This window comes from Plectropomus leopardus, chromosome 15, assembly GCF_008729295.1.
Source record: "Plectropomus leopardus isolate mb chromosome 15, YSFRI_Pleo_2.0, whole genome shotgun sequence".
NCBI classification, from domain to species: Eukaryota; Metazoa; Chordata; class Actinopteri; order Perciformes; family Serranidae; genus Plectropomus; species Plectropomus leopardus.
The window spans coordinates 18462017-18486794 of NC_056477.1; the positions used below are offsets into that span (position 1 = coordinate 18462017).

Genomic DNA, 24778 nt, shown 5'->3' on the forward strand with positions numbered 1-24778 from the left:
TTTAAAAGTGGCAACGGGCAAAGCAACTTCAATATCCTTGCACTGACTAGTATTGCATGAGTAGTACTCCTTCACCTCTCGCGAGATTTTAAGATTACGTATGCGGAAGTTTACACTGTTTGGATAAACGTGCTGCTCATGGACGCGGTGAGAGGAGCCGGCTGTGGAGTATCTTTAGCTCGCTTGTCAGCAGTGTAGTAGCTCTCTAAAATGTACTCCGTTTTAATAAACGCGGTGTTGTCCAGCTCTCCTGATCACGACCTGCTGTTCGAGTCTCTGACCTGGCCGAGTGACTCGTGGCCGGGGACGGAGCGGGTCGAGGCGCTGGCAGCCTTCATCGAAGGACTCGCACCGCTTTTGGCTGACGCGACTACGTTTTCAGCGGCGAAAAGAAACTCTATCAAAGATAAGATTGAGTCAGTGATCTGGAGCCAGTGTCTGCCTCTGCTCTGCAGGATATCGGCAGAAGCCGGTGGGGACATGCGGTGCAGGGAGAGCACCGCTGCTGCCTGCAGACTTGTGAGTATCTGTGTCCCGCTGTGTGACGAGGCTGTGCCGGGGCGAGTGGCTCTGTCTGTCCTGCCGTGGCTCAAGCTGTCAGAGGAGGAGGTTCACGCTCCGGGACGACTCAGTGTGGAGGTTGCAGTTGAAATCATGGCTGCTCTTGTACCCTCTCTGTCAGCGGATGAGCAGCTCTCCACGGTGTCATCAGCCTTGTCATGCATCAAAACACTCCCTGATGCTCTGGTTTCTAAAATCACAGTCAGGCTTCTGTTAACTGTCCTGAGCTCCTGCAGCGGTGCGAGGTCAACAAGCATCCTCAGCTTGATCCTGGATGACCTGTGCAGCTGGCACGCCTCTGACCGCTCACCTGTGGTCACCGAGCGGGCGCTGCTGTGCCTGACCGCCCTGTCAGACCACCTGCTGAAACCCTCCTCTTCTTCCTCCTCTTCTTCCTCCTCCACCTGTGAGCCTCGTCTGTCCCTTCAGTTCTGGAGGATGGTTCAGGATGGACTGACGCACAGAGACAGCGTGTCACGTAAAAGGGCGTTGTACCTGTTGAAAATGTGCGTGTCCCTGTCAGAGGAGGAGGGGGTGGACTGTCCTCTCTGTCCATTAGAGGACGGTAAGATGCTCAGATTTACTGACACTGTACCATTTTTAACCCTGAGGGACTATTTGGCGCATTTTACACACTTTTTACTCATAATTTTTTAATCATTTTGGCTGTGGTCAGGAGGAGTATTTCTATTGGCATTTTATTTTAATAATCGCTGAAAAAAATGAATTAATTCAAAAGTGCAAAAAAAAAAAAGTCAGCATAGGAAGTATGTTTACTTTATAAAACCTTGGGGAGCTGTTTTTATTTATTCATTTTTATTTAAATTTTCACTTGACTTTATAAAAAAAGTTGCTTGGAACTTGCTGTATATATTAAAGATAGGAAGGAAACAAGGTACTTGTCTTGAGGAATAAAATTAAAATGGTTTTATTTAATTGGTAGGTTCAAAAAGTAGAACATGATTTAAAAACAAACAAAAAATTGATTCTACGACGCTTCTTGAAAAAGTCTGGATGCCGAAACGCATGGAAGAATCAATTGTTTTGTGTTGGCGTTAGTTATATTCCAAATACTAAATACTGACCGAAAGATTTTAATTTTTATTGTGAATGCATATTGGTTCCAAATATTGGTTATCCATCTCTTTAACTACTAATAATCGGCATTAAAAAAAACCTATTTTTGGTCGATCCCTAATGTTCATGCATATGGCATACATTTTGGCAAGATAGTGCATTTTTGTTTAATCTTTGTTGTTTAATAAAACAACAATCTACTTGGCATGTAGTATACTGAAAATAATTCATTTTTTTAATGTGGTTTTTTTTTTTCATTTAAAAACATAAAGACATCATGACAAAAACCTGGCATTTCAAAAATAAATGAGTATTTGATATTTATGATTTGGACTGATGTTGGTCAAAAAAATAACTCAGTGAATGTAAAAAATAATATCAATGTATAATATTTTTTGAAGCTTGACTTTAAAAGGCGCATGTTGAGTACAGAACGATAAGAGTGCGTGTAATATTAAAGCAGGCCCGAAGGGTTAAGTTCACTGGTTTTGTGTGGTTTGTTTACATCCTGTTCTATAAACTGTTGCAGGTGAGATCTTGTTCAGATGGGCCTCTCACACCAGCACGTTGCTTCGAGAGTTCTGGGAGGATTATGCTCTGGTGATGGAGACCCTGGAGGAGAACCAGGTAGAAAATCCCACATGTTCTTTGTCAGTTCAGAGGTTGGCATCATGATACAGCTTTGTAATGTTGCCGCGTCTTTTTCTTCTGCAGATTCATGTCGTCCGGCCAGTTTTAAACAGAATAGACACGTTGATTCAAACAACAGTGAAAGATAGTCAAGGTAAGAATAGAAATGGGGGAAAATAGGAGTTAGTTTTGTATGTTTTTTGACAAATGCTTGGAAAAAAAACAGTTTTTAATTCTTCTCTACCTCTTTTCAGCAAATAATTTTTTAAAAAATGTTTAATCTCAGGCATTCCTGGCATTGTTTTGGTGTAAGTTGGATGTAGTGATGCTGCTGTTGCTAAACTTTGTAATAATTGAATGACAAAGATCGCTAGTTCTCCATAAATCAAAGGTGGTGAAGTGATGATGACGACTATTTAAAACATCTGTTTATCTTATCGCAACAACTTGTAAGAAGTTTTCAGTTAAATCAAAGAAAACAAGTTAGGACAGTAAATGGATAGCTTATTTAAAGGTCCCATATTATGCTCATTATCAGGTTCATATTTGTATTTTTGGTTTGTAGTTGAACATGTTTACACACTTTTACCCTCTGAGCCCTAAGCTGGTTTTACCTAGTTTTGGTTCGCCTGGACTTTTTGTGTAATAATGCACTTAAAACCTCAGTCTCTCAAGGCAAAATTAAGTTATATACATCTTTTTTTTCAGGACAACCTTGGCTATCAAAATATTTGGGCTGCAGTGATGTCAATTGAATGTCCAAATAATTATGAGACCATAAAGACAAAAGAAAAAACAAGACGGAAATTGAATTGTACAGGTCAACATATTATCTTTCTCACACTGGCTGCCTGAATATTCCTATATTCATCCCTCTGTCTAAAATGCTCCATTTTAGCGCCTGTCTCTTTAAGTCCCGAAAAAGCCCAGTCTGCTTTGACTGATGAGTGTTTCTGGGTCTTCCACGTGTGTGCTTTCTGCGTCTGCACCGTCATTGCAGCCAGGGGATAACTGTAACAGCACTCAGCCTGTACAGATCGTTTCACAGGAACATCATTGCTTGGGTGCATGTTAACTTCCTGTTAGCTGATGTCATTCACATACACTTTAAAACATTCCAGCAGGAAAAACCAAAGGACCAATTTGAAATGTTTACATTTCAAGTTTGAAATGATATGTATGGTATAGTTGTGACATCACAACTTAACAGAAGTCCTAACGTTTAAAAGCACAGTTTTCAATACGAACTGTGTGCATTTCTCTGTGGATTGAGTGTTTTAAAACTGTCAGCACTTTCACCTGCTTTATATGAAATAATTTCTTGTTTTTATTCGCTTGAAAATACAATAAAGACACAGATCGAAATTCAATGGAAAAAATGTTATGTTGCAGTGCCAACCTGGTAGTTTGTGCCTTTTTTGAGCTCTCTGTCTGTGTTGCAGCTTCAGGTGAAGTCCTCTTCCACCCCTCCTGGCTGCTGTGTGTTTACCAGCGCATGTTCCACAGTGAGAATAAATCCTTAATGAGAGAGGGAGTGTGTCATCTGCTCGAGCTGCAGGTCCTCCAGCAGCCAGCTTTTTCTTTGGCCTTTTCTCAGGTGCAGGTTCACACGAAATATATTCAATGTGATTTAGGCTCATTCATTAAATTTCACAAGCTATTTGACCCTTTGAGAACTGAGCATATAGGATTGATTTCTTTTGAAATCATGGGGGGGAAAAGCAATGACCAGCTTGGCCAGAAATGTCCCACAAATCACTAAAAAAAAAGTTTTTTATTAGAAATTAATAAAAGCGGAAATGTCCATAAAACTATATTTCTACTTATTATATTTTATATTTAAAATTATAGTACAAAAAAAGGAAAAATAGAAACTTAAAAATAAATATACACATTTTTTAATTTCAGCACCTTTTTTTTTTTAGCTTTTTTATTTTTACTTTTTTTTTTTTGCTTAATGTTTCATAAAAAAAATGTCGCCATTTTTTTATGAAAATGTTTGGGCCGTGTCTTGTCAGGTTGCTTGTTGCCCTCTCCCCATGTTTTCGAAAGAAATCAAATCTTTTTGCTCAGTTTTCAAAGGGTTAATGTTTCCTCTTCTGTTTTTTGCCTCCCAGTTTATTGTTGGCCCTTTTATGGATGTTCTGTCTGAATCTTCACTCTTCCAAAGGTGAGGGTTTAAAATGAAAACACAAACTAGCTGATAAATAAAGACAGGAATTACAACTTAATCAGTGTTTTCTGCACCAGGCCTCATTAACCCTCCGTCTGTCCACATGTAGGTCAGTTGGGCAGAGTGTAGGAGAATGTCCTGATCTCGGGGCTAAACTCCAAGTCTTCATGACCACCTTCTTCAGCAGCTTACCATCCGAGCACAGAGGTACAGAGGAACGGATGTCACACAAAATATGTCTGTTGACTTTCATGGTTAAAACGCTAAAACCATTGTGTTTGTTTTATAGGCAGAATATTGCTGCAGATGATTCAGCATCTGTGCAGCAAGCACTGGTGTGCGGTACCCCTCCTCTTCCTCACCCAGGCTCTATCCAGACTCCCCCCGAGTCCACTGCTGGGGGTCGAGGGGCTCACTGCTCTCAGGTACCTCATCATGGTCACAGTTAGACAGACTGTGTCGTATGACAGCTCATTTTATCTGCTGTGTTTTTCAGAGAGGTGCTGCGCTGCACCATGATCACTCATCAGGTCCTGCTGAGAGGTGCCTCTCAGTGCTTCCTCCTGAAGAGCGCCCTCAGTCTCACAGAAGTGGTAAGACACCTGCAAACATATTTTTGATCAGAGCTCCTAACTTTTTTCTTTGACTGTTGAAAGCTTCCAGAATATTTTTGTCTTAAGTGAATATGCTGTCAAGTTTCTTTTGGTGAGCAGTGGTGAGGGTCAAGTTATGAACACAGAGGTGCTTTTGCAATAATACAGAATAAATAAATGTTTAACAGTTAATTTATATTAATCAACTGAAAATCAATTAATAACATTTTTTATGTTTTATCATTTAAGTCATTTGTGTACCAAAAAAATTAAATTGCTAGTTTTACCTTATCAAATAAGGGTTCCCATGAAAGTTTGTAGATTGGGGGGGTATGCCAAGTTCTTTTGAAAAAATACATAAATCGACATTTGTCATTGAAAGTTTTGTCCGTTTTGTGGTCCGATTTTGGTAAACAACAGTAAGTGAGAACGAGAAAATCTGCTGGTATAGCAATTTGATATCAAATGTTCAAAATGGATATGTAAGAATCAATGTTTTTGACAACACCAATTACGTCATTGTTTCACACGCAACCTGCCTGAGAAAGTGTGAAGGTCATGCTCATGCATGAGTGATTGACGTTGAATGATGCAGTTGCAAGCAGGCAAGAAAGCTAATTTTAAGTAAATCTGCTTCAGACTGTGCTGTGATAGACTTGAATTTTAGGGATTTGGTTAAGGAAAGTTCTTGAAAATTTCTTGAATTTGATGTTCAGGAAGGCGGGAGAACCCTGTCAAATTTCCACAGAAATGACTGAATAACACTTAGTATATTTGCACAGCAACACCAAAAACTACAGCATCAAAATTCAATTTCATGTTAAATTAAAGTCAATGACAGTCTCCAAAAAGCAAACACTGGAACTTACTGTAGTGTTGTTGTGCTGCATCGTGACATTTCTGTTATTTTGGCCAACCCATGTGCTTTCATACACAGCTTTAAAGTTAGTGAGCTGCGTAATTGAAATATCTCATTTCAGAGCGCAGTGACCCTCGATGATGTTTTTAGTTTCCTGATGGATTTTCGTGCAGACGAGTCACTGCGTAGAGGGACGCAGATATGGAATCAGGTACGCTGTAACAGAGACATTTTAAGCAACACTCATAAAAGTAAAATGTTAAAATGACACTTTATGGAAGTTGTATGATGGACTAATTGCCACCCTGCATATTTATGACATTGCTGCAGGTGTGTGCCTGGCTGTTGGAAAACGAAGGCCGTTTCAAGCTGAGGATTATGGATGAAAATTGTACTGATGCTTCCACAAAGCAAGAATCTGTAAAAGGCTACATTCAAAGTGAGATACACAGCTTTCTCCGAGTCCCAGCCAGCACGGGTAAGTCTGAAGTGAGACGGTCATAGATAACGTGACTGATTTTATCTTGAGACAAGATATGTTAGTTTCTCTTCTCCTCAGGTCACACTGAGAGGTTACCCGACTCCAGAGAGGCCGATAAGTTGGCCCGTGCCATTCTGCTGTTTGTGGACATGGAGAGGAATCAACTCGGAGCAGAGGTCGGTAACACTCTGGAGATGTTACTGTCTCCGCTGCTGGACACCCTGAGCAGAGTCAGCACCAACATCTACTTGCCTCTGCGCAAGAGTGACAAGAGCCTGCAGCTCGTGCTCCGACTGCTCCAGCTTGGAGAAACACCAAGCTGTCAGCATGCTGGAGAGGAGCAAGGTTTGTAATGACAACACTGACTCATCATTATAGCTGTCAAGTTCACCCTCATGCATATGCACTAGGTACAGTGGATGGATTGGTGCATTCATGCAGTGAACAAATCGTTATGTCTCTCTCTCCAACTACATTTCTTATTCAGTTTACAACACAGCAATTGGTTCTTTGCAGAATTTAGCCAAAAGACTTTTACAACATTTGGACAGCCAGCTAGCTGCCCGAATGTCTGATCAACAAGTTATTCAGTTATAATTTTAAGTGATAACACATCTTTGCCCTCAGAAGTTAAGAAGGGATAGTCAGAATATTTTGGAGTGGGGTTGTATATAGTCAGTGTATAATATACAGTAGATGTTGGTGTGTGCGCCCCCGGTTTGGAGAAGCAGAGGGGAGTGCCCCCACGGAAGCGAAGCAATGTATTGCTGCAGTAAAACATATTATAGCCTCCTAAAAAAATTAATATCAGTTAAGGTTTATGCAATATATACCTTTCCAGGGACAGACTGTCTTACAAGGAAGTTGTTAATGGCTTCAATTACTCATCTGTGCTCTAATCAAAGCCACCAGAGTCCACTGACAAAAACAGTGATTTAACATCGCTGAACACAGGAGGTGCAGGTCTACCACTGCCTTCTTCAGTTGGTTAGTTTGTTTTTTCCTAACTTTGGTGTATCCTAACAAACCTTTTTAAATACCAAAGTTACACAATAATACAAACAAACTAACCAAACAATGCAGCAGAAAACCAGCAGCTCTGTGATGTAAAATAACTGTTTTCCTCAGTGGAGTCTGGCTTCATGAGAGTGATTTAATGGTTTAGTTGCCAGTCAGAAATCGCTGTCTGGTGGCAAATTAAAGTGGTGAAAATATTCTAAATGTTGTGCACACTTATACTTTTATTTACTCTTTTAGGTGGGACTTTTTTTAGGAGGCCAAAATACATTGTGTCTGCCTCCTTTCACAGCGGTATCTTGCTTAGCTTCCACAGAAGTACTCCACCCTGCTTCTCCAAACTGGGTGTGTGCCGACTGCCATGTACTTTATGTAACACATCAGCTATGGATAATTACCTCATGCAACCCCACTTCAAAAGATTCAAACCATCCCTTTAATTCTGCAAATGTCCACAGGGACAGAGAAACGTATGTGCATATAGAAAAATGTCATTTTCTTGATTGCCTCTCATAGTATAAAGTATAGTGCGCTTATAGTATTTCCTGTCATGGCTTATATTTTAAGTGACTCACGAGTGTGTGACATTTAACTCTTCTCATTCTACTTTTGACAGTAGATAATGTGATGGTTGCCATGGAGAGGCTCATTTTTAAACACGTTGATTCAATCCAGGAGTTTATTTTGAGGCGGCTATGCGGTGAGCTGCATGAGGTAAGAGAAGACAACAAGTCACTGTCACTTCACTTAGCATAAATTCCCCCTGGTGGCCACCTCTGACTGAACATGTGCTGTTTTCTTTTTAGCTGTTTGATGTGGAGCGGGCTGAGTTGTATCTGAGTTTCCTGAGGCAGCTGGTGGTCATGTACAGTTCTACTCCACAGCATCACAGTAAAATGCAGCAGACCTATTTCCCCAAACTCATCAAGTACAGTCTGAAGGTCTTACAAGAACCAAGCCAGCTGGTAAAAAGCTCAGCAGGAGTTTCTTAAATCACTTTGGCTGCTGTATTATTCTATGCTGATTGTTTTTATTTTACTTTATTTCTTTTCTTTTCTCTTTATTTTATTTTATTGTCAGATCCTCTCACTTGCAAGCCAGGTGGCTAAAGCGGTTGCGATGGCATCTCTGGCTACGGTGTGTGGTCTGCTGGAAGTGACTGACATCCGATCAGACACCATTTCTGCTCTGAAATCACTGAACGACTACTTCTACAATCAAGAGTCAGCTTCTTCCCAAAGTCAGTCCTCTTTAGGAAACCTTAATAAATGCCTGGGAAAACCACAGACAGGAGACGGTTCAAGGTCAGTGAAGTCTGCACAGATTACTATGTCTTATAATTAATGATGAATAAAAGCACCTGACTGGAGTGATAAGATGCAATAATTTTTTTCTTTAGTGATGTGGGAGTGCAGGGTCGTCAGCTGAAGAACTGGGGACGCATTGCTGCCAACTTTATGCGGGACCAATGGATTTGTCTGAGCTTCCTGATTAAAGCTGTTGGGATTCCTGAGTCCGTACAGATTTTCAAAGCATCTGAGACTCTTAAGGCCGCTCTGAGCTGCAGTGTGGAGGCCCTGGCTCTGCTGCCCAGTGACCTGGTGCTGCCTGTGCTCAGCTTTATGGAGACAGTGTTGCCACAAGTAAGTCTCAATACGTTCAAAGGTCAAAAGGGACAGTTCACCCCAATATCCTCAACACTCGGAAACTCACACCAAAACAGTCTAGGTTAATAAGTAGCACTACAGATAAGACAAAATGTGTATTTTTAGCTGCTTTTCCATCAAAGGCTTTTAGTGTAGTACCTTTGAATCCAAAATTAAAATCAGCAGACAGGTAACTAGATCCTAGATCTGTTAAGCTTTTCATTTGCAAACAGTACTCTTGCATGTGGGTGGGGCTGTTGTCCCTTGCTGCTCCGTCCAGCAGCACTTGCTGTACTTCCTTGTTCAAAGGTCTGCACTCGATTTACTGTCAGTTTACTTTCTTGAACAAAAAAGAGCAGGCTAGAGTGATAGTCTCTTTCAGTGGGATATTTATAAATAGCGGGTTTGTGCATTGACTCCTTGTAAGGCAAGAGCAGGGGTTGGTACAGCCCGAGCTAACTGGAACAAGTATCCAAAGTTAAAATTTTTCTCCAAGTGAAGATAAGAATATATGCAGTTCACATCATCCAGACACAATTAATATACATTTTTTAAATGCTTAAAGATCCATTACAGTAAACATTACAAATAACAAAGAATTACTTGCAGTTATAGGATAAAGAATTTGTTAGAAAAATTTAAGTAATATGTGATAAAGTGTGCTTCTGGTTTGGTTCCCAGTTATTGCTTCATGAGGAGGCCCTGTGTGTGGAGGCTGTGACAGTGAGCTGGGAGCTGGTGCAGGGGCTGAGCAACGCCGCCCATGACTTCTGGCCGGCCCTGAAAGGCTTCGTCTCCATGGCCTTCCACAGTAAACTGCTCGAGCTGACACACACTTCTGCTCCGACACTTTTGGCCACCTTGAAACAGGTGAATAAAATCAGGCTGGTTGACTTTGAGAAGAAGGAGAGTGGTGGTTTTCTGTGTGGTGTTGAATGTATTTATGTGGTGTGATTGTTTTTAGATTGCCACTGAGCTGATGGAGCTGTCTCAGTCAAAGAGCGGAGTGTTCGGTGTGCTGCTTCAACACTGCTGTCACACATGGCTGCCCACAGACCGAGGCAGCGGTGACACAGCCGGCACCGTGTTTTCTAGTGTTTTCAGCCACATCAACATCCTCGCTGAGGCTTGTGTGTATGGACCAGTGTTCAGACGAGATCAACGGTAACTCTTAACAGCATTAGTGTGAGTTTTTTAATTCTTTCACAGTTTTTTTTAACTGTTTTGTTTGCTCTTTTCCAAAGGCTCATCCAGGATGTCCAAACATACGTGGAGCAACTTGGTGAAGAGTGTGCTGCCAATGTTGCAGTTACAAGGTGAGCTGCAGTTTTCTCTGTTGCAATTTGTGGCCAAACTCTCCTGTATGGCTGTGATTTAAAATAGTACCAGTAGAGGTCTCTCCTGCGGTGCAGATGTTTTCACACTGAAACTTTTACTTTTATTTTCCAGTGATAACAGGGATGACCAGCTGCCCCGCACATGTGTACTCGCTTTCCTCAGCCGCCTGGATTCCTCTAATCTGCAGCATGAAAGACTGATGGAAGAATTAGTTATGGATTTGTTAAAAAGGGTGAGCAATTGATTAGTTTGGGCGTAGTGATACAGTTGAAACGAGTGTCACAAAATTATTTATCAACAGAAGTATTTTTCCCAATATCTTAATACAGTGTGATGTGGTAAATAAATGCAAAAATAATAACAAATGAAGTAATGCAGTGGTTCCTTAAGGGACCCCTTTGCTAAGGAACATATTTACCGCATATTTCAAATTGTGTTCAATGAATAACAATCACAGTGCAGAACTGATCAACTGTACATTTAACCCAAATACTGAATGCAACATCTGCAGAAAGTTTGTGTAAGGCAAGTGTTTTGGATGAATTTTGAGAAGTTTATTTTCTGTGAATATTATATCAGATCTAAGATACAAGACATTTTTTTTTGTTGTTTTTTAGTTTTCTTACACTCCTTAAAATCAAAAAGGTCTTACAGCCCATACTGGGGGTTGGGACCCACAGATTGGGATCCAGTGAAATAATGTCATTTTTGAAAAAAAAAAGAATTTTCACCATGCTGGAAATCCTAAATTTAACCACAATTTTGTAAAATTAAATTTCAATATGATCATATCATAATGACACAATTCCTCCGAACACTAAACAAGAACAACTAGTCAAACTCTAAGATCACTTTTAAGGATTTATGTCCCATGTATTTTGATTTTTGTATAGCGGTGAATAGTTTGCAGATATGTTAATGATGACATTTCAAATTGCAAGCTAAAAACCATCTCAGGCTCTTCTGTAACATTCTCACAATATGTCATTTGTTTGTACTGCGTTTTTGTGATATGATTTTATGAATTACGCTCAGCATTTTTTCATTAAAATAATAACTGAAGCATCAGTTACGGCTAATTTAACAACACTTAACACAATTTTCCATTATCTCCTTTCATCCCATCTCTCCAGGATAATGACATATCAAAGTCAAAAGTGCGTTACTATAGCAACTCCCTGCAACATCGTGTCAAGAACAGAGTGTGGCAAACGCTGCTGCTGTTGCTGCCCAAACTCAGAGAGGTAAGACAATTACACTCATACATAAAATCACACAGGAAATAGCCACTCAGACACTAATTCTGTGTGTGTGTGTGTGTGTGTGTGTGTGTGTGTGTGTGTGTGCGCGCGCCTGTGTGTCTGTGTGCGCGTGCATGCAGGAGTTTGTCTCCACTGTACTCAACTGTGTGTTTGAAGCTGGATTCTGCAGCAACCAGGCCTCAGTCAAGTACCTGATCGAGTGGATGATGATTCTGATTCTCGTGCGGTATCCACAACACATGGACAGCTTTTGGGCCTGCTTCTACAGGGTGAGCTTGCACTCTGAATACCAGCCTACCAGAAAATACTGCATGATGAGTAAAATAGTTAAATTATTGATCAACATCTGTGTTTGCTCTACAGGATCATGAAAAGACCAAAACAAGCGTCTGCACCTTCTTGTCAGTCCTGGTGCATTTCAGTGTCATCCTTCCTAATCTGAAGGATGAGGTGAGGCCTTTGATGTTTTTTTTCTCCGCTCACTCACCTTTCTTCTTTCATCGCCTCTCTGTAGCTCTATGATCTCACTCCCTTTGTGTTTAAGGCTGCGCACCTGCGTAAAGCGCTGGACATCATCCTGCAGTGGTGCTTCAACCATAACTTCAGCGTGCGTCTGTATGCCTTACTGGCTCTAAAGAGGGTGTGGGGCTTGGCTGGGGGCCGGGCAGAGGAAGGGGCCGATGGTTTTGGAGGGGTGTCCACAGTGATCAAGGCCTGTCTGAACCAGGCTGAGGCGATGCAGAGCACCGGGTGAGAGGAGAACAGCGACAGTGATTGCAAAAAAACAGTTTACTATCGTATGCTCATGTATTTATTTGAGTGTGTATTTGCTGTCTCACCATTTAGAAATGCCAACAAGAACTGGACGAGGATTCAGGAGCACTTCTTCTTTGGTGCCTTTCATCCAATCAGGGATTACAGTGTTGAGGTGTGCTAATATCAGGCTTCCCACATTCATTGAAAACCTGGAAGGGTCAGGGAATTTGATAGTCACATTTCTCAGGCCTAAAAGTAATGGAAGTAGTAAAAATCATTGAAAGTTTTGGGAAAATCATGGAAACATGTTGTGTGTAATAAATTAAATGACATTAAAGTAACATAACAGTGAATTTATTGTCTGTAGCTGACAACATAATGTAGCTTTAAAATGTGTCGAATTGTGACAATGTTTAGGTTGTTTTTATTTGATCATCATGTGGTTTCTTCATTTTTCTCCCCACATTCTGTTTTTTCTTTTTTTTTAACAGAAAACCTAAACTTTTTTCTTAACTAAACTTTTTTCTGTTTTTAGAAAACACGTTTGGAAAGCATGTGTTCTTTATTATTATTTATTACAGCCAGAAACTGTAAGAACAAATATTGTTGGATTTTCAAATTTCCAACGATCCTTGAAAACATCAAGTAGAATGCTGAATTTTTTTTTTTAATAGAGCTTCAATCGTATACGTTTAAAAAACATCAGACAAGTAGGGCAAGAAAAAAATGTTGGGAAATGTTTGGGGTCCTGGAAAAGTTTTGAAATATGTTTTTACTGAACAGATGAAGGCTTCTCAAGTACAGCAACATGGTGTACTAACATGTTTTCTGTCTTTGTTATCCCAGACCATATTCTATACTTTCCCCAGTCTGTCAGAGTTGGTGGATGATGAGTGGATTCCACCCTGGAAGTTTGAGATATTGTCGTGTTTCTCTGAAAGTCCATCTTTTCCTCTGAGAAATCCTGCTCCTGACCTGAGCCTGCTCCAGCCTGGAGACTGGATCCAGCAAGACAAAGGTATAGCTGCACCTCACATAAGCATAGGGCAGGGGACAATGTGAACATTTCACTTCATGTTTATTTTCATTATTATCATAAGCCTATCCAAAAGTAAATGCTTTTTGGTATGAGATTTATACAGAAATATTGATCATATTTGGGATAAAAATTAGTTAGTGTCACTCCCCTACTCTGGGAGCTCTGCTGCTCCTTGTCTGTGGACAGCCCATAATGATATAATTAACATTAGAAGTAAAGTGTATCACACATTTCTCTTTGTGTCATACAACGTCAGTGGTCATGAAAATTGTATTATGAGTCCATGAAAAGTCATGGAAAAGTTTAGAAATTTTCACCATGAAAATGTGTTAAAAGGTTTATCTCCCAGGTGAACAGAATAAGGAGGAGCGCTGGGCAGAGGTGCAGAAGAAGATCACTCCCTGGCGGTTGGGGATCCAGGAGCAGGAGCCTGAACTTCAGCTCGTTCCACATCAGAGGGCTGCTCGCCTGGGCAAACTGCACAGCGCTCTGCTGGTGGTAGCCTCGCTTATCGACAAGCCCACCAATTTAGGAGGTCAGGAGCAGCATGACTAATTAGATTATTTTACATTTTTATTATACCTCTTCATCAGCAGGAAATGATTTAAAATGTTAGAAAGTTTCTCCTTGATTTGTGTAATATTGCGAAGAACCAGAATTACAGTCTTTTGTTTGGTTTCACAATGATAATGTTGGCAAAAAGGTCAAACACAGCTGTCATTAAAACCAGTCACTCGAGCCCTCTTATCAGAGTTTAGACAGGGAATGCCCAGCTCCACAGGCACTCCTATTTTATGTTCTCTGAAAGGGCACTCCAGTGCTTTTGTCTCAGATGATAAGGGGCTGAATCAATCAGAATGTGTTTATGGAGGAAAAGACCCATTTTTAAAACCAATATTGATACTGGATGTTGTAAGCAAGAACATTAGCTTGGCCTTTCTGTAAATGTTTTACTTGAAATTGTCCTCTCAATTGCCATCACAGGTGTAGCTTTTTGTATCTGTGTGCCCATGATGATGCCCCGATAGCAATTTTTTGCTGACTTATCACTGCCACAGCTTGTGTAAAAAAAAAAAAAAAAAAAAAAGGAAAAAAAAAAAGAAAGTATTTTTTTTAACCACATGTTGATATTGTGACAAGTAACAGTTTATATTTAGATGGGTGTCACATTTAGACTTTGTCCTCATCTGTTTATTTGTTGTTGCTCCAGGTCTGTGCAGGACCTGTGAGATCTTTGGTGCCAGCGCTCTGGTTCTGGACAGCCTCCGGCACGTCAGTGACAAACACTTTCAGTCCCTGAGCGTCTCCTCTGAGCTGTGGCTTCCTCTCTTAGAGGTAAAATGCATAAAACAAACTCATATTTCGCTCTGGTGATCATGATTTGTACTCTGTCTTTAAGACAGCCTTCCCCTAGTGGAGTATTGACCTGAGAACTGTGTAATTTGACCTGGTTAGCTTGGGGTTAGATTGATCTCAGTCAAGATCAACGTCAACGGCACACAGCGGCCAGAACAGATGGATGCCGAAGCCAATGAGGCAGTAAACTGTAGTTCTCCTGATGGCTTTCTGTGCTGTTGCAACCAAAAAAATCAGCTAAAAAACTAAAACACATTTCTCCAAATTTTAAGATAACTTCATCATTCTTTATTGTAACCACCATTAATAAATGGTGAACTGATAGATAATTAAACTTTAGTTACTAAATATTTTACTGTTAAGAAACAATGAAATGATAATTGACTGTATTTACTAATTATTAGTAATGCTGCAATTTATGGAACTTTAACAGTTTGTTGTTGCACAGATTATAACATTTTATACACTATATGGATATTTGTTAACCGTTAATTGGTTTGTAAACCGTCTATAAACATTATTTGAATGGCTTTTGTAAAGTTGCAAGCAATGATTATAATGTGTTATATGGTGAATAGATACTGTGTATCTATTCTTCATGTATCTAATGTATAAATACTGCAACCATGTAATGACCACCTAAATAATTTTTGTAAACAGTTTACAAACAGATTATTAACTGTGATATCTTATACAGTATTTAAAATGTTATATTTGATATTTAATTTTTATAACAATAAACTGTTAAAATACCATGAATTATAGCATTAATAGTAATAAGTAAATCTTAGTATAATTTAATTATTTCTCATAGTGAAAGAACTGTCAACTAATGTTTAACTGTCAATTTACCATTAATTAATGATGGTTATTGTAAAGTGTTGCCAATAATTTGTCTTTGTGATATAATGGTTTCAGTAACTAAATCTGATTTAGAAAATTTCTAGTTCATTTTAACATATCAAGGTTTAAAGAGGTGCATATTTGGAAGCGGCCTCCTCAGTCTTCAATCTCATTTAGAAGTGGTGGATGCTACATGCTTCTTTTACCTGAGTACTAGGTGCTGTTTCTTTTTTTCTAATTTTTGAGGAAATTGCGATGTCTGTTGAGATGGAAAAGAGCAGTAAACCAATACAAATGTTAAGAAATAAATCAAAATTTTCAGTTTAAACAATTAAAAAACAGAGTCTTAAATCTGGCTCACTGGAACCTGCTGAAACCCTGGTGCAGCGTCAAATCTAGATTGGTGAGAGAAAAAAAATTGATCTAGCATAGTATTGCGATTTCTTTGGCATTATCTTGGCAATATCATAATAATACACAGTTACTGATTTTTAAATTATAGAAATTATTATTATTACAAATTATACTTTGTTGTTAGCCCATTAGAATAATAAAATCAATAGCTTTTTCAATCCACTAGATACATGTTGCTGCAATAAAAATGACTGAAATAAACATAACAAAAACTTTATCTTGTTAGATAACAAATGTTGACAAAGTTTTCCTTTGTGGACATAATTTGAAGTTTAAAAAAGGTAATAAATCAGTTTATTGCAATATACTGTATGTTTTTGCAATACTCAGCATAAGTAAAAATATCATGATAATATTGTAAAGGTGGGGCCTCCGGTGATTGGTGATGAAGCAGAGAAGGTGATATATCTGATATATATTACAATGCCATATATGACAATGCCACAGCCTGTAGTATATTTCCATGTAGGACACATTATGTATGGCCCACTGTAATGATTCTGTATGTAACCACACTTTTAAAAGTACATTGACTGTTTTGTTTGACTTTGATTGTTTGAATTATTTATTTATGTCATCTTTAAGATAAACTGTGTGTGTCCATCAGGTGAAGCCAGTGGAGCTGGCTGACTTCCTGCAGGTAAAGAAGAGTGAGGGGTACTGTATTGTTGGAGTGGAGCAGACAGCCAACAGTCAGAGCCTCCAGGACTACCAGTTCCCTGAGAAGACCCTGCTGCTCCTCGGGTATGACACCATTAAAATACTATTTTTTCCATCACTTTGCTAAGATACACACAGCCAGTTGTGCATGAATGCATGCACGCCCCAGTCTTCCCATGCCCCCGTGGCCTCACATAGATAAAGGTGTGAGCTGACGAGGCTATTTAATGTTATCTCTCAGGTTTAGTGCATTTACCCGCGGGGCCTACGCCTCTCCTCTCCATGGTGTACCTGTCAGGGCATGCTTGACTGTAATTGGCTCTCCCTGAGGAGGAGAACACAGGAAAAAAAATACACAAACCAATAATAGCAGTGTGGTGACAGCAGCAAAAAAACTTTAACCTTCATCTAGTGTCGTTCAAGTTGTGAGTTTGCCCTGTGGCTTTCATCAGCTGGGACACAAAAAAAACACTTTAATGAAACCATTTGTGGAGACTCAGAAGTGAACATGACTGTAATTATGAGCTTGTGCAATTTGCAACAGTATCATGATAAAATCTCATCTCTGAGTGTGCACTGCAGCGGTGCAGCTGGCCAGGCAGAGAGGGAGAGATTAATATTTATCATGTCTGTGTAGGTGTCCTGTTTCCTTTTACCCTGTTCAGTCACAGAGGTGCGAGCAGAGCTGTTGGCTTAAACACCCGCCGTGTGAGCTGAATCTTGAGTGCTCCCTCACAGCTGTGTTCTCCCCGGCACAGCATGGCCCGGCTCTAATCTCTCATCAGGTCGCCATTATCTCACCCAGTTGCACTCACTATAAATGTAGCACATCAAATCCGGCGTTCTGACTGTGTGGCACCCTCCGTGGACTCATTGAACGCCAAACTCATTAGCTCTTTATGTTTGCTTTGCATGGCCCATATTGCTGGATGGCAGTATATACTCAGTTGATTACAGTTTGAATTGCTCTTGGACTTGAGCTCGTGACTCATCTGTATGAAAAGCTTGTTCCACATAATTGTGAAAATGATGCAAGATTAAATTGGCTGCTCATGCTAAGGGTTTTTAAATTAAATCAACTGGATGGCATCATTAAACCAAATAAATGCTCAGATTAAAAACATCCAGCCGCAAAAAAATGTAGATTGTGGTGTTTGTGAAATACATCAGGGTGTTTAATGGTATATCTGCGATATCAGGAAGTCAGTGTTGCATAATTGCTGTCAGGATGCAAATTCCAGTACAAGTTGTGCAGTGAAATCAAGTGGCGACCCCCAGAGCTGAAAAAATAAGCCAAGGTGGAGGTGCCAAAAAACTGTACTTCCTCAATTGGCCACTTGAGGCTGGCTCCAGAAGCTAGTCAATCCAGATAGACCGCAATGCTAAAATGTTCAATTTTACAGCAGAAATAAACATATTTGCAGCCTGGTTCAAAAACACTTTTGGTCTCTTTTCTTTCTAGCTGTAAAAAATCTAAGTGGGAGTAACTTGTTTTACTTTTTTTGTGTCCCTGCTATTGTAAAGACATTTTGAGTAACCCTTAGTGTGAATATCAGTTGGTTTGGTTATATCCCTGTGAAGTCTCTTTTCTCCCTGGGAAGAATTAAAGTTAAATTCAAAAGAGTAGTTTAATATTTTGAAAACGACACTTTGCTCTTGCTGACAGTAGGTTTAAAAGATTGATGCCACTCTTGTGTCTGTACAATAAATGTATTGCTTGAGCCAGCAGCCTGTTAGCTTTGCTTACAATAAAGGCTGAAAAGTGGGGTAAATTCTGTATAACGCCTATAAGTAAAACACCTACCAGCACCTCTAAAGCTCACTTAAAAAAAGTGTTAAACAAAAAAGGTAAACTAAGCCAAGTGAACTAGCTGCCGACTAACTATAGATTCATTGTACATACACAGGAATGATAAAAACATGTATTTAATTATGTCTTTAAAAATATAGATATTGCATATAAACGCTAAATAACTTTATCATTCTTCTAATTTCCATCATACAGCAATGAACGAGAAGGTATCCCTGCCAATTTACTTCAAATGTTTGATGTGTGTGTGGAGATCCCTCAACAAGGGGTCACCCGGTCACTCAATGTGCATGTGAGTGCCGCCCTGCTGATTTGGGAATATACACGACAACATCTGACCTCTTGCTCCGCTGAAGTCAGCTCAAAACCTGAAAAGTGAAGAGGATACCAGCAAGACAGCCCTCTGGACGGGTCATCTGTCCTGAAGATGATGTCCTTACCTCCGACTCTCTGCTGTGAAAAGCATCTCAAGGGACATGAGGACGCTCCCTACAGGACCTAAAGGATCTTAATGTTCTGTCTGACGACTCCATCCTCTGAGGTTTTAATGTGGTCAGCAGTCATCAGTGAGCTCTTGTGCCTTAATGAGAGTCATGAATAGGGATCGACTCTGGTTATTACATCTAAATATTCCACTGGGCGTGTTGTTATATTAATGGAGGCAATCTCAGTGTTGGCAGCGCACAAGCATTAATGGAAAATTTCCCCTTTGAGGGGGAAGTGTCTTGTTTATGTGAGCAATTAGTTTTTTCCTCATGGCACCAGGACTGGACTATAATGACTATACCCAGGAAACTATTATACGTAAAGTATAAATTATGCTTTTGTTATAGCATAATTATGTTTTGAAATGTTTTATAGAAGTTTAGGGTTTAAAATAACTGACTTTTTAAACTGTTGAATAAATAAAACAATGACATTATTATCTATTTACATACACGTTTTTTTAATTTTTCTTTTTTTTCTTTATTATGGGCAGAGATTGCATAAAGAATAGAGGCACTGAAGGGGTTAAATAAGATACAGGTGTTCCTGCATCCTCCCTCCCGTAAAATAAAGGAGTTGTTCACCTGGAGACCGTGAGGGGAGCAGATGGATTACAGTTGATTACACTCATTTCTCTTTCCGTCAAGTCTCGCTTTTACGCAGCTTATCATGTGAGGACCGCAGTTATTTGAGCGGGACATGGAGGAGCTGGATGGGTCCTGGGCAGTGTCCCTGAAGAAAGCAAAGGTCAACGAGACGGACGGCGGGGGTCCCGAAGTGTCCCGGCACACCCAGCTGCTCCTGGAGATCCTCATGGTGCTGATGTGTTTGTGCGCTGTCACAGGTACAGAGTTAAGATAATGACATTTGTTGTATTTTTCAAAGCAAAAACGTTTAACTTTTTCTAATCCTAATTCCCTGTCTGTTGTTTCTAATATAAATGCAATATCCTGATGTTAAAACAAATAACAATATAATGTAGTATTTATGTGCTACTCAATGGTATGGATCATGTTTTATTTTTTGTGATTTTCCAGCAGCTCTGCTCTGCTGCTCAAACAAAAAAAGTAACAGTGACATAGCCTATTTAAATTTTATGGTTGCATAAATGGAACTTCTTCATATATTATCATTTAAGATTTATATCTATATTTAAATTTCTGAAAATTCTGTTTAAGCACTCTTTGCAATTGGTTTGTGACTTAAGGTTAAATTAGTGGTTAATAATCTACTTACTATTGCTGTATAGATCAGTCTGTCATAAAGCATTATTAAGTGGGAATTTTGGGTTGCCAGGTTGTGAAATATCCCTTCGGCTGGTCTGTTATCCTCCTTCAGCATGAAATGCAGTCCCTTTTTTGCTCTTTAATCGATCAAAATTACCACATTAATAGATCATTTGACGTCTGACCTCCTGAAAAAGAGCTATAGAGCATCTTGACAAAAATGTAATCATTGTTGAAATGTAATACCACTCATATCAAAGACTTGACATTTGAAACTACAAGGTTCATTTTAAAGTTAGACATTCACTTTAATAATGTCTAACTATAATATGCACTGCAGACTGTATGAGTAATTAGAAGAAGCTCATGGCCTTTTATTATTGACTGTGTTGGTACTTGTAACTTCTTTGTTAAATATTTACATCCATATGATCCTTTAAGGATTATTAAAAAAAATCACTTGCTGGAAATTATAAATAATGGGGACACTTTATTTAACAACAGCTTTTGAATTTTTAAAGTAGATTTTCACCACCAACAAAATTTCATTCACTTCTATTGTATTTTTCTGGTGGCACGATTATAACATTTTAATACATGAGTAAATACATTTATAAAAATTATCTGCATGGATAAACTGATCCCTTACATCTAGTTAGATTCTTAAACAAAAGATAATTGCATGACTGCTCAGTTACCTAACAATCATGTGCTTGGCTTTCTGCAGTGTCGTGCAGTACAAAAATGACTCATTTATATACTTTTGTCCTTCTAGTCAGAGCTATTTCCATCAAATTCAAACTGTCCACACTTTTTTTAAAAATCCAAAACTTCACTATAGTGTGGATTTTTGTTGCTTGGTTACAGATGAAAAAGACCGTGTAGAATCCAACCAGTCTGACCTCTGTGTCCTTGCGTGTGTTGTATGTCTGTGTGTAGGCAATATACTTGTCATTGTTATTGTGGCTGCAACCAAGACTTTCCACTCGGTGACATCAGTGCTGATCATGAACCTGGCCATCAGTGACCTCCTGGTGGGCATTGGAGTGATGCCTTTTGTTGCTTTGTCCATCATGAACCATGGATGGAAGAATTGTACAGTACGTCGCTCCTGTCCTCTACTCTAAACTACTTCACAATCATGTAACATCACAGCATTAGTGTCTGACACGACTTAAAGCTGACCTCTTATTTTCCTTTGATGCACTGACGAGTGTGCATATGATGAGATTCTGTCTCCCCTGTCTGACAGGACCTCTGTGCGTACGTGGGCTATACCTCCTCTGTGTACTGCACAGCTTCTGTATTGACATTAGCAGCTATTGCTCTCGACCGCTACCACTCCATCATGGACTGCCTGCGCTACAGCGCCCGCTGCACCCTGTGGAGGACCTGTGCTGTGGTCCTGTGGATCTGGCTGCAGGCTCTGGTCACCAGTTGTCCTCCCCTGCTGGGCTGGAGCCACATCAGCTATGTGGAGCCCATGTACAGCTGTGCGGTCATCTGGGCCAGCAGTCCCAGCTACACAGCGTTTATGGCTGCCCTCTGCTACCTCATACCAGCAATAGTCATTCTCTTCTGCTACGTGAACATCGTCAAGGTGGCCCGCAGCCATGCCAGGAGGATTCATACATTGGAGGACTCTGTGCAGCGCAGCAGGAATTCAAACTCTGCCTTTGCTCTTGGTGATTCATCACTCCAGCACTGTGGGAGCCTCCACAGTCCCTCAAGACTCATTTATCATGTTAGTGGACAATTTGTATCCGAGGTCAGTAGAGAAGAGGGGAATTATATCAGCCACGCTCTCCCTGATTCTACTGGAGATCATAATAACTCTACATTCAGACGCTTGTTCTCCTTCCTGGCTCAGAGTGCCTCCCAGCCACAGCTGCAGAACTCCCAGCAGCACCACAGCCACCATGGAGTGGTGCGTCTCTTCCTGGTCATCTCGGCTTTCTTCCTTTGCTGGACACCGTACATTGGCGTGGCATTAGTTCAGGCCACAGAAAAAGCAATCTCAGGCCAAACCAATGCCAGCCTTGTCCCACGCTCAGCTGTTACCTTTTCATACTGGCTGGTGTTGCTGAACTCTGACATCAATCCGCTGCTGTACGCTCTGCTCAGCAAACGTTTCCAGGGCGCTCTTCAGGGACTGAGGCAAAAAATAAGAGCACGTCTTGGGAGTGTGGTGGGCAGGGGAGTTGGGGTCAGGGCTGAGGCAGATGATGGCAGGAGCAGCGACCCCTGCACTCTGACTGCCACACATCCTGGTCCGCCTTCCAGCTCCGAGAGTTCAACCTGCGATGACTCCAAGTATTCCTCCTCCATTTTTACAGTTAGCACTGACTTCAAACATCACTCTGAGCAGCAGCTATGCAAAGTGCGTCACCATGAAAATACCTCCTCATCCTGCTGTGTGCGGCAGGATGCTGGCGGTGAAGGCAGGGTGGACTGTCTGCAGGTCCCCTCTCGACCACAAGAGGGCAGCAGACTACCTTTCTCTGCTCTGACCAAGGAGCGTCAGGCCACATTCTTCTACGGACAGATAACAGTCAGAGTAGAGCATGATGTTTGTTAGGCTGATATCTGCAGAAATTTATAGGACTAAAAATTACTTTACATTATTGATAAACCTGTTGATTTGATTCTCGGTTACCTGATTAATCATTTGGGCCTTCTGATGTCTGAGAAAAATAGTGGTGCTTGTTTTGTTTGACCAACAGTCCAAAACCTTGACACAAACACTGTAAGATAACAGAAGGACAGCAAGTATTCATGTTTGAATCACCAAGATTTGTCTTTTTTTTTTTTTAGCATTTTTGCTTAAAAAAGACTTAAATAGTTACCTAAATTATTTTTTCTGTCACTCAATTAATTGATAAGGTAATCATTCAAACTGCAAAAATAACATATCGCCTCAATCCAATGTTTCAAATATCCCAAAATGGACAGTGAGTTGGTGGGGAGTGACAGGGGGAAGCTAGATTTACTATGCTGAGGGAAATAGACGCTCCTAGCTCCCTTTTCTTCGGTTTGGAGAAGTTTTGTGAACAAAAGCAAATGCATTGTCCGCAGTTAGCAAACGGGCACGTCACTCATGTGGTGGGGGAGATGCGGGAGGCGGCTGTCCGGTTTTATTCTGAGCTGTATGGTTCTGAACTATGTGACCCTGTGTGTACAGAGACATTGCTGGAGGATCTTCCCCAGCTTTCATTTACACAACGAAATGAACTGGACGCCTCTCTGACCTTTGGTGAACTGTCCACACCAGGGGTTGAGGGTCTGCCGGTGGACTTTAATAAGGCATTCTGAGACATTGTTGGCCAGGATGTGTTTCGTGTTCCTTGTGAGTGCATCAGGGTGGGCGAGCTTCCTCTGAGTTGCCAGAGGGCAGTTCTGGCTCTCCTGCCCAAGAAAGGGTACTTGAGCGAGCTCAGGAACTGGAGGCCTGTAGCTCTGCTTTCTGTGGACTACAAAATAGTTGCCAAGTGCTTGGCCGATAGACTGAACAGGCACACTGGGTTGGTGGTACACCAGGACCAATTGTACGGTGTGCCTGGGCATTCAATGATGGACGATTTGTCTTTGATGAGGGACATGATGGACCTGGACCCTGCGATATGGACTTTGGGGTAATCTCCCTTGACCAGGAGAAGGCCTTTGTTCAAGTAGATCATGGATATTTGTTTAATGTTCTTGCTGGGTTCGAGTTTGGGAAGAGTTTCACCGCTTTTGTCAAAACACTGTATAATGGGGCTTCATGTTTGATGAAGGTGGGAGGGGGCCTGAGCCAGCTGGTCAGGGCGGGGAGGGGGATCCGCCAGGGTTGCCCATTGTCAGATCAGCTATACACATTAGCCACTGAACCATTTTTGTGTTTATGGAGGAAGAAGTTGAAGGGGGTGGGTGCTCCTGCACCTTTGCTGCAATTGTATTATGCTTTGAAAATATCAAATCTTGTGACTTTTTCTTAATTATTTTTAATTGCATATTGCTGATCTAAAATTCTCAAATAATTATTAAAATAAATAATTTGATTTATCAATCCGTTTTAAAGTTATCTACTTTTAAGTAATTGTCTCTAAGTTCAATTCTACATAAATACTCATGAATAAAAAATGTCATCAAACTATGCTTTATCCAAGTTTCACAAAGCTTTCTTGCCACTCAGAGGCACAACAAATGCGAAAAAGTTTATATCTCATAATCAGCTACAGGAATTCATGTAAAACTCGGTTTTTACCATCTAGAGTCATGACTCTGTAAATGCATGAAATTTGGTAATGATAACATGAAGTGGGCGTGACTTATTTCAATCAATCTAAATTTGTAGACATTTCACATTCCGCATTTAAAAAAAATCACAATAAATCACTAAGAAATCCTACAGAGCTGAAATATTTTCATCACACCCAGGACCTATGGTCAATTCTGAAGTTACAGGCTATGTGATTTCCACTTTGTATGCTATAACTGGTCTGTGCAAGGTATTCTTTTTTCTTTTTTTGCAATTATCTTTTTATTTGGAAAAGACAACAATTTAGCATTCAG

At 40.3% G+C, this 24778-nt stretch overlaps 2 protein-coding genes across 5 annotated transcripts; both read left to right on the forward strand.

The window, feature by feature from the left end:
* Positions 1-123: 123 nt before the first annotated feature.
* Positions 124-18907, forward strand: tarbp1 (TAR (HIV-1) RNA binding protein 1). 4 transcript variants are annotated; one of them, XM_042501863.1, is made up of 29 exons: positions 124-1126; positions 2168-2265; positions 2353-2422; positions 3711-3865; positions 4386-4438; positions 4551-4648; positions 4731-4866; positions 4938-5034; positions 6015-6104; positions 6224-6371; positions 6453-6719; positions 8008-8105; positions 8198-8356; positions 8472-8695; positions 8791-9034; positions 9719-9907; positions 10002-10201; positions 10282-10353; positions 10487-10607; positions 11509-11619; positions 11757-11906; positions 12001-12087; positions 12182-12387; positions 12484-12565; positions 13240-13411; positions 13782-13967; positions 14643-14767; positions 16653-16789; positions 18711-18907. In XM_042501863.1, exons 1-29 carry the CDS (start codon positions 211-213, stop codon positions 18892-18894), a joined length of 4875 nt encoding a protein of 1624 aa, XP_042357797.1. In that variant the 5' UTR covers positions 124-210; the 3' UTR covers positions 18895-18907. The 4 variants fall into 4 exon arrangements, with proteins under 4 accessions (XP_042357797.1, XP_042357794.1, XP_042357796.1 ...); XM_042501860.1 differs by lacking the exon at positions 18711-18907 and adding an exon at positions 17343-17596; XM_042501862.1 differs by lacking the exon at positions 18711-18907 and adding an exon at positions 17343-17596 and having other exon boundaries at positions 8011-8105.
* A 790-nt stretch (positions 18908-19697) lies between these two features.
* LOC121954389 (G-protein coupled receptor 161) lies at positions 19698-24073 on the forward strand. The gene is made up of 3 exons (XM_042501865.1): positions 19698-19845; positions 21167-21327; positions 21480-24073. The coding sequence occupies exons 1-3, from the start codon at positions 19701-19703 to the stop codon at positions 22803-22805; spliced, it is 1632 nt and encodes a 543-aa protein (XP_042357799.1). The 5' UTR covers positions 19698-19700; the 3' UTR covers positions 22806-24073.
* Positions 24074-24778: the final 705 nt, after the last annotated feature.